The sequence below is a fragment of the Bombyx mori genome, chromosome 8 (genome assembly GCF_030269925.1).
Source record: "Bombyx mori chromosome 8, ASM3026992v2".
In the NCBI taxonomy this organism is placed as follows: Eukaryota; Metazoa; Arthropoda; class Insecta; order Lepidoptera; family Bombycidae; genus Bombyx; species Bombyx mori.
This window is the reverse complement of record NC_085114.1, coordinates 2,134,732-2,150,818: the sequence shown is the minus strand read 5'-3', so window position 1 is coordinate 2,150,818 and position 16,087 is coordinate 2,134,732. Positions and strand designations below refer to the sequence as shown.

Genomic DNA, 16,087 nt, shown 5'->3' with positions numbered 1-16,087 from the left:
GTCCAACGAGGTCATTTTCCATCCTCGCTCATGGTATGGTTGGGAGTTTCTTATTGTGGCTTAACAGAGGTACATTTTTGTGAGAAAGGTTTAAAAACGAATGCAGTTGTGTATCAAAATACAGTCCTGACGAACCTTGTGGAACCTGTCTGTCATACCATGTTCAATAACAGGCACTGGGTATTCCAACAAGATTCGGCGCCAGCTCATAGAACGAAGAGCACACAAGACTGGCTAGCGGCACGTGAAATCGACTTCATCCGGCACGAAGACTGGCCCTCCTCCAGTCCAGATTTGAATCTGTTAGATTACAAGATATGGCAACACTTGGAGGAAAAGGCGTGCTCAAAGCCTCATCCCAATTTGGAGTCACTCAAGACATCCTTGATTAAGGCAGCCGCCGATATTGACATGGACCTCGTTCGTGCTGCGATAGACGACTGGCCGCGCAGATTGAAGGCCTGTATTCAAAATCACGGAGGTCATTTTGAATAAACTTTAGTGTCATAAGAATCTATGTTTTGTTAAGTTCAATTTGGTATATGAATGGTTACATAATGAATAAACTTGTTTCAATTATTTTACATTAAACATGTGACAGAATTTATGACCTGACTGGCTCCAGTAACTACTAAGCAATAAAAAAAAAGGTGGATGAGCAAGGGCTCAACGAGGAGTGAGATTTGTTAACAGCTACCCGACCGCCTCCAAAGGAGACCTAACAACTTAAGAGTAACTGCTTCGTGAACGAATCTACTACCGGATCGGAATCGTGACCCACTGAGAAGATAGGCCAGAAACTCAGCGAGCTGATGGTGAATGGGTTAGGTTGCACGTTGAACTATTTTAAGCGGTAGGCAGCGGCTTGGCTCTGCTCCTGGCATTGCTGAAGTCCATGGGCGACGGTAATCACTCACCATCAGATGGGCCGTACGCTCGTGTCTACAAGGGCAATAAAAAAAAAAGTTCGACGAGTATGGTTACCGGGGTTCCTAAGCCTACTCGTAGTGTTAGCGCTGAAGACGTCTAATGCAAAGGTTATTGGATCTGATGGATCCGTAAGGACGTGTCTAGGGCGTCGACGGTGACTGGCTCCTGCATGATCAGGATTCGGGGAGTAGTCAGCGGCGGCAACGATAAGGCGATTATCATGACGCATAGCCTTATCGAAGTACCGTTCCGACGCTGACTTCATATGTTTCCGGATGGATTCGAGGTCCAAGTCGTCATGTAGGTTAACGTTCCTCACGAACCACGGAACTTCAACGGCTAACCTGCAAAATCGGGATTGTAGGGATTGGAGGGTGTACAAGTGTGTGCGGACCGCGTGAACGAATTATTTTTCCCCTTTACATATACACCTCTGATCTAGATATATACGATATGTAAAATTTTCCGGTCTTTTGGGCCAATATTGATTAACCAAATATAAATTATGATTGTCTCACTAAATATGACGTCACACATGCTCTAAACCCGATTTCTGGTAAATAAAACAAATGCCAATTATTTTTTTTAATTCTTTATTATATACTTTCACACTACACTGTTACACGAATATATTAGTATGGTATAATATATTAATTATAAATATAATCAAATATTTAACTAGTTGCCTAGATTTTCAAGACATAACGTTAAGTTCGAACTATAGATTCAATTAATATATAAGGTAGAACAGCGTACAACAATAACTACTTCTATATACTCACAGCATCTACGGGAATGGCTACAAATAACACAATATATTTATGCATAATTTTTCATCGAAAAGCTCAAGAAATGCTTTAATTTTTCATTTTGAGATTCGACACAGATAACCGACTAACTTTAAGGTTTATCTATCATAGGAAAAGCTTATTTTATTTTAACTACACCGCTTACGTCACGATAATATATATATATGTAATATACCGTCTGAAGTTTTTTAGGTATTTGTCTCATAAAACATAGCTGTGACAATCTTTATACGACTTAATAGTAATTACTTCTGTGACGGTCTAGATCAGACGGGTTGGTAGTTTTCAGAGCTATCGTTATTTAGATTAGCTAAAATGTTATTCGTATGATACAAAATATATATATATAAAAGTAAAATATTAGAAACAAACTTGTAATGATGTAATGAATAAATAAAAACTACGCCTTTACTATTTATTTTAATAAAACATAATTGAAACCTTACCATTTTATTTGATTTTATACGAAAATTAAAAATAATTACTTAGGGTATATCTTTTAATGTTCAAGACTGTAGTCTATTCCATGTGCCTTTCAAACATTTTAAAATAAAAGCAACATTTTTTTAATTAAGATATTCAAAGCAATAAAAAAAAATGCTAAATTTACTAATAAAAAAAAGAATAAAAATAAAATATTATTACATTATTTTATTATGAATATTCCCTAATCGAAATGAAACGTAAAATTATATACAGCATAGCTATTACATTAAATTGTATTTGTATGGTTTGTTTTTTTTGTTGTATTTTTCGAATATTCGTACTCGTTGCGATTCACGAAGCCAATCTGTAACAAAACAATAGACTATATCGAACCGGCTATTTGGTTTAAGCTCTACGCTCTACACTCACTCCTCTCTCTCTCTCTCATATCGTCATTCACACACTCCATCCATGTCTTCTTCGGTCGGTTCTAGTCACTGGTGGTAGGACGTCTTGTGAGTCCGCACGGGTAGGTACCACCACCCCGTCTATTTCTGCCGTGAAGCAGTAATGCGTTTGGGTTTAAATGGTGGGGCAGCTGTTGAAATGTCTGTAGACTCTGGTAACCACGTAACACTAGGTGGGCTGTGAGCTCGTCCACTTATCTAAGCTATAAATAAATAAAATAGGTGACGGCATTGACATAGCTGATGTCTGTAGACTCCGGTGACCACTTAACACCAGGTGATGAGCTCGTCCAGCCAATTTAGCAATAAAAGAACTCCTGCTTCTCTACTTACTAGTACTCACCGTCGCCGCGTCGTTCAGCACCTGGTCTCGTAGAGTCCGGAGCGTCCGATGTAGCGCACCCACTTGATGACGTCATGGTCCGAGTAATTCAGCTTCGGTTCGAACACCTTCAGGTAGCGAACCTGCCGACCAAACGCGCCCTTTTTATTTACTACCGAAGCTGATGGTCTAGGGAGAGACCATGTCAGCGCAACCTTAACTAGTAGGTGAGCTCACGGGGCTCAAACCTGACGTCGTTGCTAACACAAACCTTAGCAAGAGCCGTGCTTCGCAGAATCTACCACCGGATCGGAAACGCGACCCACTGAGAAGATCCGGCGAGAAACTCAGTGGGCTGTATTTATGGGTTAATTCGCTCGTCGAGCCCTTCGTCTCAAGCGACGGGTTCAACGAGAACGATGACTGGTGCTTGAGGTACCTAAAAGCCCCGTTAGTGGATCGGGAGGATCCGTAATGACGTGTTTTGGGCGATGTCGACTGTTTACCATTCGGTCCATAGAATCGGCTATGTAGTTATTACAACGCGCCCCCAATCACAACATAGGAGCACCTGAATGATATAACAATGAGGTTTTTAGAGAGTTTTAACTGTGAACGTGGAAGGCTTTAAAAGAAAAGGTCGACCTAAGAGGAAATGGATGCTTTGCGTGAAAGACGATATGTGTAAGGGGGGAGTGAGCGAAGTAATGGTATATGATAGATGTTGCGCTGGCCCCAGGTGACTGGGAGAAGGGCAGGAGAATGATGATAACGAGAACGGCCGACGTGCTACATCAAGTCTCTTCTTGAAGATTAAATAGTTTGACATCTTTGAACGTGTGTATGTGATAAAACCCTTCTTGAAGTGAAACTTCTTTAGAATCGTGATTTCAAACTCGATGAAAGGAAAAAATAAGTCCATAGACACAAACATATAAATGTATAGGATTCAGCCGGCGAGAGAATGAGATAGAACACATTAGACGTTCTCGGTCTCCTCTTTGTGCGACTCTTCGTAGCATCCCCACCATCGTCTACTTAACATTGTCCATATGTAAGCTCCTGTGTAATGGGATAGTCAGTATATCTAAGTCAGTATATCTATATCTTTTTTTTTTGCATAGATGGGCGGACGAGCTCACAGCCCACCTGGGGTTAAGTGGTTACTAGAGCCCATATACATCTACAACGTAAATGCGCCACCCACCTTGAGATATAAGTCCTAAGGTCTCAGTACAGTTACAACGGCTGCCCCACCCTTCAAACCGAAACGCATTACTGCTTCACGGCAGAAATAGGCGGGGCGGTGGTACCTACCCGCGCGGACACACAAGAGGTCCTACCACCAGTAATTACGCAAATTATAATTTTGCGGGTTTCATTTTTATTACACGATGTTATTCCTTCACCGTGGAAGTCAATCGTGAACATTTGTTGAGTGCGTATTTCATTAGAAACATGTCGCTTAAACCAAATGGCCTTTCACTTCTCGATATGTGATTTTTATTAGCCCCTTATTTTTAAGCACAACTCTCTAATGATTTGTGTAGCTCGTTGGTCGTGCACAACAACAAGGATCACCTTGAATCCGGAGGGTGCAAAGGGAACTTCGAACCCCATGGAGATGGGCGGGCGCGTCCACTTCTTCTTGGTGTCGGTCTCGAGCAGCTCAATCTCCGCAGACAGCTGGGTCTCCTTCATGCCCGCCATGCGCTTGATCCTGAACATTTTCAAAATTCATTTAAACCGTTAGCACGATTACCTACACCAAAGTATATTTTGGAACGAAGTTCCTTATGGGACGATGCAGAGGGGTACCCTAACCGGGAAAAAACGTCCGTAACGTAAGATTTTTATTATTTACTAGCAACCCGCCCTCGCTTCGCTTCGGAAACATTAAATTTTATTATTGATAGTTGAGTCCCGCAACGTTACCCGTGGTTACTGTCGTACTGCGGGTGACGCCGCGGGGCGAAGCTAGTCTAAAAAAAACCTAAGTTACTGCTTATATCATCAGCTACCTATCAGTGAAAGTCCCGTCAAAATCGGTCCAGCCGTTCCAGAGATTAACCGGAACAAACAGACAGACAGACAAAAATTGTAAAAAATGTTATTTTGGTGTATGTACCGTATATAACTAGTCAGGTCAGAAGTATTGTCACACAGTAAAAACTTTTCTTTTAGAATGCTGGCCACAAAAAAGTTTATTGAATTCGAATTTCGAATTGTTCATGAAAATAAAAATGTATACTTTTAGAATTTTACTCATTTTTAAATATGGAGTGGACGCTTAAAGAAGACCGTGTTGCAGTTATTGCGTTGCATCGTTGCGGTTACGCGCCAATTCAAATTTTTAACATACTGAAAAATTTGAATATAACCAAAAGATTCGCTTATCGTACCATCAAACCATACAATGAAGACTCTAGTGTAGATGACAGGTCAAGAAGTGGTCGCCCTCGGTCTGTTAGGACTCCAGCAGTGATAAAAGCTGTGAAGGCGCGAATTCAAAGAAATCCCAAACGTAAGCAGAAACTGTTGGCCCTTCAGATGGGGTTAAGCAGAACCACGGTGAAAAGGGTGTTAAATGAAGACTTAGGGCTTCGGGCATATCGAAGAAAAACAGGACATCGTTTGAATGCTCGTCTAATGGACCTGAGACTGAAGAGATGCCGCGCTTTGTTGAAGCGGTACGCGGGAAAAAAATATCGGGAAATTCTTTTTTTCGGATGAAAAAGTTTTTACCGTAGAAGAGAGCTACAACAAACAAAATGATAAGGTGTACGCACACAGTAGTGAAGAAGCGAGCAACCGTATTCCGCGTGTCCAACGAGGTCATTTTCCATCCTCGCTCATGGTATGGTTGGGAGTTTCTTATTGGGGCTTAACAGAGGTACATTTTTGTGAGAAAGGTGTAAAAACGAATGCAGTTGTGTATCAAAATACAGTCCTGACGAACCTTGTGGAACCTGTTTCTCATACCATGTTCAATAACAGGCACTGGGTATTCCAACAAGATTCGGCGCCAGCTCATAGAGCGAAGAGCACACAAGACTGGCTGGCGGCGCGTGAAATCGACTTCATCCGGCACGAAGACTGGCCCTCCTCCAGTCCAGATTTGAATCCGTTAGATTACAAGATATGGCAACACTTGGAGGAAAAGGCGTGCTCAGACTTTTTGGCGGGAACGCGAGGAGTGAAGTTGTGTGATTTGTTTTATTTTGTCTATTTAGTGTTTCTTCAGGTTTAAATGTGTAATAATGGTGGTTTGTTAACTGTTTAATATTTGTGAAAGTGCACAAATGTGGGAAAATGAAACAAAGCTGCTGGACGTAACTTCTCGGGTTCCTCCAAAAAGTCCACTGAAAAAATCTCAGTAAATGACCACCATTTTACTGCGATTATATTTCATCCCATATCATTTCATTTCATTAAATTTCATCCCAGTTGATTAATGTCTCAAATTAATCATCTTCATTTAATTTCACTCCATATTATCATTTTTCATAAAATTAAGAATATAAAGTAAAATAAGACATGACTTAAAGGTCTTAGTTACCAGGACATAAAATCTCTTAAAAAAAAAAAAAGGCGTGCTCAATGCCTCATCCCAATTTGGAGTCACTCAAGACATCCTTGATTAAGGCAGCCGCCGATATTGACATGGACCTCGTTCGTGCTGCGATAGACGACTGGCCGCGCAGATTGAAGGCCTGTATTCAAAATCACGGAGGTCATTTTGAATAAACTTTAGTGTCATAAGAATCTATGTTTTGTTAAGTTCATTTTGGTATATGATTGGTTACATAATGAATAAACTTGTTTCAATTATTTTACATTAAACATGTGACAGAATTTATGACCTGACTAGGTATATTCATATGCATGTAGTTAAAAGCGGTTATATCAATATTAAAAACGGACACTCCAATTTTATTTATATGTATAGATAGATTAACAAAAACCCTACACTTACTTCCACACGATAGCGTTCTCAGAGGCTTTATACTTCGCTTTCCCCTTCAAGCAAATCAGTTGCACCCCGCTGGTGTTCAGCGGAGTTGGAATCTTCACTTCGATCTTCTGTCCGAGCAGGGAGGGCTTGAAGTTACTCTTCAGCACAACCTTGACTTCCATCTTGGTGCGGCCCACCTCCCGCACGAGCGGGATGACGCGGAACGGCAGAGATATGTCTTTTGTTGTGCGATACCTGTTGATAATATTTATATTTATTTATTACTAGGTTATAGTTTCTTATTACTAGGTTAATTTATTTAATTCGGTAGGCAGCGGCTTGGCTCTGCCCCTGGCATTGCTGAAGTCCATGGGCGACGGTAACCACTCACCATCAGGTGGGCCGTATGCTCGTCTGCCTAGAAGGGCAATAAAAAAAAATACTAGCGACACGCCCTCGCTTCGCTTCGAAAACTGTAATTTATTATTGATTTCTCCACTATTTAATGGATGTTATTATACATATAAACCTTCCTCTTCAATCACTCTATCTATTAAACCGCATCAAAATCCGTTGGGTAGTTTTAAAGATTTAAGCATACATAGGGATAGATATAGGGACAGAGAAAGCGACTTTGTTTTATACTATGTAGTGACTAGGTAGTAGAACCTCTTGTGAGTCCGCGCGGATAGGTACCACCACCCTCCCTGTTTCTGTCGTGAAGCAGTAATGCGTTTCGGTTTGAAGGGTGGGGCAGCTGTTGTAACTATACTGACCCCTGTATCTTTAGTCGTTCACACGAGCCTAACTCGACTCGACTCAACCTCCAACGCGCGTTTTGGTATAGTAACCGGCAAACTTCTTGAGCAAATGACCTTGACTGCGCAGAACCGAATTTTAGATTACTTTGGTGGTGAGGGTGAGGCTCGACGGCAGGGGAAATCGTATCGAGCGCGTTATTGGTAGATCAGTCGAACCTTGCGTCCCGCACCGCGCCCTCGTTCCGCTTGCTCCCAAAAGTACGCTTGCGTTCAGTGAAAAGTCTATCGTTATTAATCGTTAAGTTATTTGTTATAATTGCTTGTGGACTTAGTTGCCATTGCTATTTGTTGAGTGTTTGTTGATTTTTTATAAAACAAACACTATGCCGTGAAAAACTGGTGTAGTATTCAAAAGAAAGAGTAGAAAATTTGTGTACGACGTATATTGCTTCATTGTAAAACAGGGGAAGAATGATATGGAAAAATTAAAACAGACTTCGGAAGCAACAAAAACATCAGTGAGTACTGTTAGGTGCATTATTAACGAAGCTAGAGGCTCTGGCTTGCTCGCCGTGTTTCGGACTCCGGGTAAGAAAAGATCAGGGAAGAAGAAAGTTACCGGAATGGATAGTTTCGTTCAATCTGTAATAAAAAGATGTAATCATAATAACTACATAACAAGCAGCGAAACTCCGTACCGTAGAAAGGCTTCGAAAAATTTAAAGAAGATATACATTTTAATGGCTCGGAATGAAGCTTACGACGAATTATGAAAGAGCTAGGCTTCAGATGGAAAAAAGAACAGAAAATAATCGGAAGCTGGTAATTGAAAAAAGTAACATTCGATTACTACGAATCAAATATCTTCAAAAAATAATTAATTATAGACAAAAAAGAAGACCGAATCGACCGAGTTCTAAACTACGCCGATGAGCCCTATGTCGACTCATCACGATGATAGCGACTCGGGTGATGAAAACAGTGATGATGATGATGGTCAAGATAATGATAACGAAAAAAAAAACTACAAATACCAGCTTCGCTTCAACTGAACCAAGACCTGGCAACAGCTCTAGTTTTGACTTAATAGAAGGAATATCTATTTTATCCCAAGATTAAATCATTACAATTATTAACCTATATGTTTTGTTGATGTTCTAATAAATATATAAATAAATACATATGTTGATTTTAATAATTTAATAGCATTATGACGCAGAGTAAGTAATGTTTTTGCACGTGAGTGTACCATGCGCGAACTTACCCCCACTACGTCAGCAAATGCTCAAGAAGTTTGCCGGCTATTATATGCTTAGTCGTAAAAATAAACTCCACTCAAACGTCCTTGGAAAATTTTCCTAACCGGAGTGAAGTAAGCGAACTGTCAAATCAAGGTACGTCGCGACGTACCTTGAACGTTCTTCAAGGCTGGTTTTCTATCAATGTCCAAATAGTATGTGGACCGCATATGGAAATATATGATATTGTTGCGCAATGGCCTGGATCTGTGCATGAATCCCGCATATTTTGATAATTTAATTTTGATAATATTTATTAATAAAGTAAATAGTTCGAGATTAAGAATCTTGTTTAGGCTCGTGATTAGACATTTGAAACTCTTTATTTTATTTACCTACATAAGAGTCATATTTTGCTTACTACCTGATAAATAAAGTCAATGCGATTATAAGTTTTATTTATATAATAATAAACTGGTGGTTGTGGAAAAGCACTTCAACAACACAATGCAATCAAAATCACACAAAAGCGGCGAATAAAAATACAAAGCCGGATGCGAAATCTAAAATAATAATAGGTTAGAAAATAAATAATACACTTTCAGATTTACCGCACCCACACATATTTACGAATAACTCAGCAACCAAAACATCAAACAAGTTCATCTAGTGTCATGTTAACAAATTCACACACATTAAACAATGACCATAGACTACAGAACTCTATGGGTTTGATGCTAGCTTGATCAAATTTTCCTCAAACTGATGTTGTTGTGGTGACGCAATAACACCTCTCTACCTCACTCGAGGACAGTTGAGGAATATTGTAATGTCGACTAAAAATACCAAACTCGAGTAAGTTTGGGAGGAATGCTCGAGCATCATCGAATGAGTTAAGAGTGGAGGACTATTTTACAAAACGTCTAAAGATACGGGCATGAGACCTTAGAACTTATATCTCAAGATGGGTGAGGCATTTACGTTGCAGATGTCTATGGGCTCTAATAACCACTTAACACCAGGTGGGCTGTGAGCTCGTCCACCCATCAAAGCAATAAAAAAAAACTGGGTCCCACGATTATTTGTCGTGCCGCGGTTGACGCCGCGGGGCTAAGCTAGTCTAAAAAAAGTAGCCTAAGTTACTCCTTATATCATCAGCTACCTATCAGTGAAAGTCCCGTCATAATCGGTCCAGCCGTTCCAGAGATTAACCGGAACAAACAGACAGACAGACAGACAAAAAAATTTAAAAATGTTATTTTGGTGTATGTACCGTATATATATTCATATACACGTAATGAAAAGCTGTTATTTCAATGTTACAAACAGATACTCCAATTTTATTTATATGTATAGATATATTTAATCGACTCAGGATAAATAACAGAGCACTAACCTCATGAGTTCAAACTCTCCGTCTGGTGGTATGAAGGAGATGGAATGTTCAGTTTCGAACTTGCTCAGCTTCACGCACTGGTGGAACTGACAGTCGTCAATGACCACTACTGGCTTCCCAGAGCGAGCCGGATCACTGTCCGTGTTACCCGATATGCCTCCTGAACGAATCAGATTTTTAATTAATACGCTTCTATTAGCTTCAGACGTATGTGTATGTTTGTAACGGAATCTTTGAACATGATTTTGACCCCCTTCAAAACATCGGATTAACTCGAAATTTGGTATACTACTTATTAAGGACCGATGACATATCAATATTAAAAATAAAATTGAAAAACATATATGAAAAATTGAAATTCAACTAAAAAATGACAAATAAATAATAGCTTAAAAAAAACTAACAAAATACGCTTTTATAGAAAATCCAACTAAGAAATAGAAAATAAATTTAAATAAATTTGGATTAACAATAGTGTAAGAAAAAATTATTTTATTGTAAAAAAGGCGTCAGGGGCATGGTACCGGTAGTTATAAATATTTTATGAACAGATATGAGTAGGTTATTTTGATAATATCCTGGAAAGCACCCCACGCTTTTTTACAATAAAATCATTTTCACGGCCGTCTGGTGTAGTGGTAAGTGACATGGTCACTACACAAGGCGGTCGCGGGTTCGAATCCCGCCAAGAGAAGATATTTGTATGATAAATATAAATATTTTTTCCAGGGTTATGGATGTATATTAAATATATGTATATGTATAATAAAAATCTTACATTTATATCCGTTATCTGGTACCTGTAACACAAGTTCTTTACGAACTTATCACGGGACCAGTTAACGTGGCGTGATTGTTAGTAAATATTTATTTATTTATTATATTTATTATTTTTCTTACACTATTTTTAATTCAAATTTATTAAAATTTAGTTTGTATTTTTTTGTTGGATTTTCTATAAAAGCCTATTTTGTTAGTTTTTTAAACTATTATTTATTTTATATTAGCATGCAAAAATTAGCTGAAAAAGCTCTTATTGCAGATTCAGATCAAAATCAGTTCTTAATACTAGTTTATATCTCACCATTTCCCTTTCCCTTGGCTTCCATAACGATTTTATCATTGATCCCAAACTTGCACTCTGGCATCCCGGACAGATATGACTTCATGACCACTTTCCCAGCCACGTGAGCAGAGAGCACTTGACCTATTTCAAATTGAATACAAACGTACAAATCATAAATTATCTTCAAATCATAATCTTATGGATATTTTTAGAGCTGAATTAAAGAGGGAACAGTTGCCAACAGTTTGAATGTGACTACGATGTTACTCTGACTTCAATATGACAATTTTATTTAAATATACAACATTATTAGTCTTTGCAGCTGGCTTTGCTCACATTATAATCCCTCAGGAATGGTACTTTTTTTCTGGATGAAAAATCCTTCTTTTTTTTACCACTAACATATTTACTGGTGGTAGGATCTCTTGTGAGTCCGCGCGGGTAGGTACCACCACCCTGCCTATTTCTGCCGTAAAGCAGTAATGCGTTTCGGTTTGAAGGGTGGAGCAGCCGTTGTAACTATACTGAGATCATAGAACTTATATCTCAAGGTGGGTGGCGCATTTACGTTGTAGATGTCCTTGGGCTCCAGTAACCACTTAACACCAGGTGGGCTGTGAGCTCGTCCACCCACCTGAGCAATAAAAAAATAAAAATAAATTTGTAGTATAATAAATGACATGATGATCGGTTAGGTATTTAAGAAATTAAAACATTTCACAAAGAAACAAACTAGTTCACATTTATATTAAAATATTATTATAATATGAATACTGGGTGTGAACAGAGCTGGCTCTCTGGGCGTGGTTGAGGGAGTAATGTGCGAGATGGTACGACTAAATATTCAAATTGAGTAACATAGTTTAATACACAATCGAAGACAAAGGTTTGCACATTCACTGCAAAAAAGGAAGCATGCGTCACATTCCCACAATTGCGAGAATCGAACCTGAAATATTTTCTATTTAGCATTGATTAAGTTTCAGGTGTACAGTAAGCATAGCCAGTCTTATTCTTTATATGACAACAATGCTGTAGGTTTTTGGGCAATTTGAAGTGTTCCACATGTACTGGGAAAAGTATTTTAGCTTGTAAATAATTTGACTGAGCCTTACCTTGCGGTGACATCAACAAGTTGACATACTCTAGTACATCAAGGAACAGCTCGTTTCGTCTGTACTTAATGCCTTCACGGCGCCAGCCAATCTGACCAGTTACCTTTGAATAAACAAAGTTTGAAATGATGGGAACGGCTAAATACTTATACGGAAAATTAAGTGAAACTGTGCATAGCTTGTTAGAGAAATAAAGAAGACACATGTTCTAGTTTCAAGAGTTGGATGACCGTTAATCTAATGCAACAAAGATTTGACAATGTGCGTCAAGATCATCCGCTGGACACTTCTTGACGACATAGGCTATCATTAACATTAATTGTGCACAGCAAAACAAAAATATTATTGTACACATTTTTGAGTGACTACGCTGATACTACAATGGTGGTAGAATCTCTTGTGGGTCCGCACGGGTAGGTACCACCACCGTGCCTATTTCTGCCGTGAAGCGTTTCGGTTTGAAGGGTGGAGCAGCCGTTGTAACTATACTTGAGACCTTAGAACTTATATCTCAGCATGGGTGGGGCATTTACGTCGTAGATGCCTATGGGCTCCAGTAACCACTTAACACCAGGTGGGCTGTGAGCTCGTCCACCCATCTAAGCAATAAAAAATGATAAATAAGGAAATTATTTTTTAATAATTAAATTACTTACTTGTGAGGTAATCTGGGCTTGTTCCTCCTTGGAGGCAGACTTGATGCCCTGCTGAGTGATGAATGTCTTCAGGACCCCAGTATCAGAATTCTGAGGGTAACCAAAGTCCAAGATCTCTGCAATGTGAATGTTTAAAGGCTAAAATACAAAACATAGCGTCTCACTAGAAATTTTTAATAGCATACTAGAAAGCAAAGCAATTCAAAATGGGTAATTCTATATTCAATCAAAATATGGGGTTTGACATCTTAAATACTTGTATACAATCCTTTAGGTGAGACTTCTTGATCATGTTGATCTGTGTTTCGTTCTTTTCTTGATAGATTATTCTACAAGTTACCCTATATTATGTACTCACCATCAAGCAACTCATAGATCAGAACAAAGTTATTCTTGATGTTCTCTTCAGAAATCTTGCCAAAATACGATTGCATCACATCAATGATCTTCAACAGGAACTCAAATACCATGGCCGCGTTCACATTTTGCTTTGTGACTGCTGCCAGCCAAATATTTGCACGCTACAAATAAAATTTATTTTGAATATTTAAGCATATCGTTTGCCTATCAGAAATATTCAACTGTATTCTCTGCTTTGACACTGTATATAAATATTTTAAGCTCTTTGAATTGACTTTTATGTGGAAGTCCTAAGAAAATTAAAGGCTTATTAAACATTTTTATTGCCTTGATTGATGACACAACCCACCTGATGCTGAGTGGCCTAAATCATGAACACCACGAGCACAAAAAATAATGTACCTACCACATTATGTGTGTATATATATATAATATGAGGTAATTTGGTGACCATCTCAAAAATTGAAATAGTAACCATAGCTTCATCTACAGTTGATTGGTGTTAAAAATATAGAGAAACAAAGTGGCGACCACATATTGGTCACCAAATGTCGGTGGTCGCCACTTTAAATGTACTTTTGTGTTCATTGGATGCCAAAAGTGTTACAGGATATATATATATATATTTTTTTTTTTTTGTGTATGTATTTGTGGTTTAATATAAATTTCATTACACCTACCACTATTTACTCTGCACTACCTTTAGTTGACTGGTAGAGAATGTCTTAGGCATTAAGTCCGCCAATGTAAATTTTACATGAGGTGTAATAAATAAATAAATAATGACTGTTATTACAACATATTTCATTAATCGAATGCAAGATATCTTATATTCTTCAAATTAAAACACATGATTTATTTCTACTAAAAACTGTTAGAAGAACTTCATAAAAAAAATGGTAACAGTACCTTGATATGGAAGAAAGATGTGCGTGCAATGTTGGTAACAGGTGATCGCACCTGCTGGCGAGCATGGATCACATTCACTCTGAATGCGTCCACAGCATTACGACCAATATCATCTCGGTAGACTCTCGAGATCAACACCTCGCCTTTATGGTTGTAAACGAACAAGCCTCCGATCATTGTAGGTGAGGCCTAAGGATATATATATTTGTTTTAATTTCAGGTGACAGAATGGTCTTTAAGCTCTAAACTTTAGGTTTTAATTGTCTAAAGAGCAGCATTTTACGATTTAAATGGTTAAATTTTTGTTTTTATACAGCTATCCACTAATTGCTCTCAAAGTTACATGTATTTTTTTTGGTACAGTTCCCTTCATTTGTTTTTGGGGTGAACTTTTTGCAGATATGCAATCTTTTGTTGTATGACTTGCAGAAACCATATACCATTTATTCAGAAAATCGGAAGTGTTTGGTGCAATATCCTACACAGTTATCAAAGATTATTAACAATGGAATGAAAAGTGAGTATCACTTCTTGAGAAACATTGTAGTAATGACTAAGGTAATGGTGTCACCAACCTGTGTGTGTAAGATTTACAGCAAGTACTTAAGATACAAGTCAAAAGAATAAGTAGAATTATTTAAGACAATGTAGTAAGGATTTAATGGTTAGTACTACAGATTTCAGGCGGAGAAGCGGCTGTGGAATATCTATAGGGTGCCAAGGCCACATACCTGTATCTCTAGCCTGATTGCCAGATTAACTACCATCAGAAGGGCTAAGTGACGACCTTGTATCAAATAGTAACCAGACCCTATAGATATCCTGACCCTCCTTGAGACGTAAGGTTGAGGTTTGTGTTGTACAAGAGCTGTCCCACCCTCTAAGCCTGAACGCTTCGTAAAACCAATAGAAAGAATGGTGGAACCTAATCGCTGACTCTCACGATGAAAACAATACGCTAAGAATAATTACCCAACACGACAAAAAGTATGGGCGAATGTCCCAGAATCCCAATAACAGAAGTACCCACATACATTATGGAAAATAAATCGAATAAATACACGTTAATTTGTTGTTGTTGAATTTTATTTGTTGGTTTTATCGAGAGATTTGAAAATAAATCAATAAAACAGAAATAAGAAATACATTAAAAAAAACAGGGCGTTCATTTGTGATATGAATATTTATTAAAAACGCTTACCTCACACTCTTTCAAAATTGGTTTCAATGTAATTGCTATTCAGCGATTACATCCCTTTAGAAATTTAACGTAATGTAGGCAGCATTTTTCTCAATAGAGAATTATTCAACCCAAAAATGAGCCGCCCCCAAATTGAAACGTCAATTGTTACTTTTTTAAAGTTTGCTTCCGACCATTGGCTACTCGACTCTTTAGCCTTAAAACAATCAATCTTTTTCAAGCTATTAAAATGTTCTCACCAAACTGCTGAAATTATACTGAGACTATTGAAAAACCACTAAAATGTCAATACAATACAATGTAACGCCATTTTGCTGATGGCAGCTGAATGATATTGTTGTCCGTTGAGACAGTATCAAAAAACTAATGAGAAACAATGTCCTGCATTTTTTTTAATTTTCCTTACACTCATACAATATTGAAAATATTGAAAACCCAGTAAGCTATATTTTTCACAGATTCAATCAGAAAAATTA

At 38.2% G+C, this 16,087-nt stretch overlaps 1 protein-coding gene across 2 annotated transcripts; it reads right to left on the bottom strand.

Annotated features, from left to right (window-relative positions):
* Positions 1–1,506: 1,506 nt before the first annotated feature.
* LOC101745374 (AP-2 complex subunit mu) lies at positions 1,507–16,067 on the bottom strand. Of its 2 annotated transcripts, none has more exons than XM_038012419.2 (11): positions 15,612–16,067; positions 14,411–14,599; positions 13,500–13,662; positions 13,142–13,257; positions 12,486–12,588; positions 11,389–11,511; positions 10,305–10,464; positions 6,931–7,164; positions 4,536–4,674; positions 2,976–3,097; positions 1,507–2,529 (listed from the first exon to the last, which is right to left on the bottom strand). In XM_038012419.2, the coding sequence occupies exons 2-10, from the start codon at positions 14,585–14,587 to the stop codon at positions 2,990–2,992; spliced, it is 1,323 nt and encodes a 440-aa protein (XP_037868347.1). In that variant the 5' UTR covers positions 14,588–14,599; positions 15,612–16,067; the 3' UTR covers positions 1,507–2,529; positions 2,976–2,989. The 2 variants fall into 2 exon arrangements, with proteins under 2 accessions (XP_037868347.1, XP_037868348.1); XM_038012420.2 differs by having other exon boundaries at positions 2,966–3,097; positions 15,612–15,914.
* Between the last annotated feature and the right edge of the window lie 20 nt (positions 16,068–16,087).

Excerpts from the sequence above, each read along its gene's own strand:
- LOC101745374 (XM_038012419.2), bottom strand. The coding sequence starts at position 14,587 with ATGATCGGAGGCTTGTTCGTTTACAACCATAAAGGCGAGGTGTTGATC. Across the intron at positions 13,663-14,410 it reads CATCTTTCTTCCATATCAAG|CGTGCAAATATTTGGCTGGC; the intron begins GTACTGTTACCA and ends TTTTATTTGTAG. Across the intron at positions 3,098-4,535 it reads TTGCACCCTCCGGATTCAAG|GTTCGCTACCTGAAGGTGTT; the intron begins GTGATCCTTGTT and ends TTTGGTCGGCAG.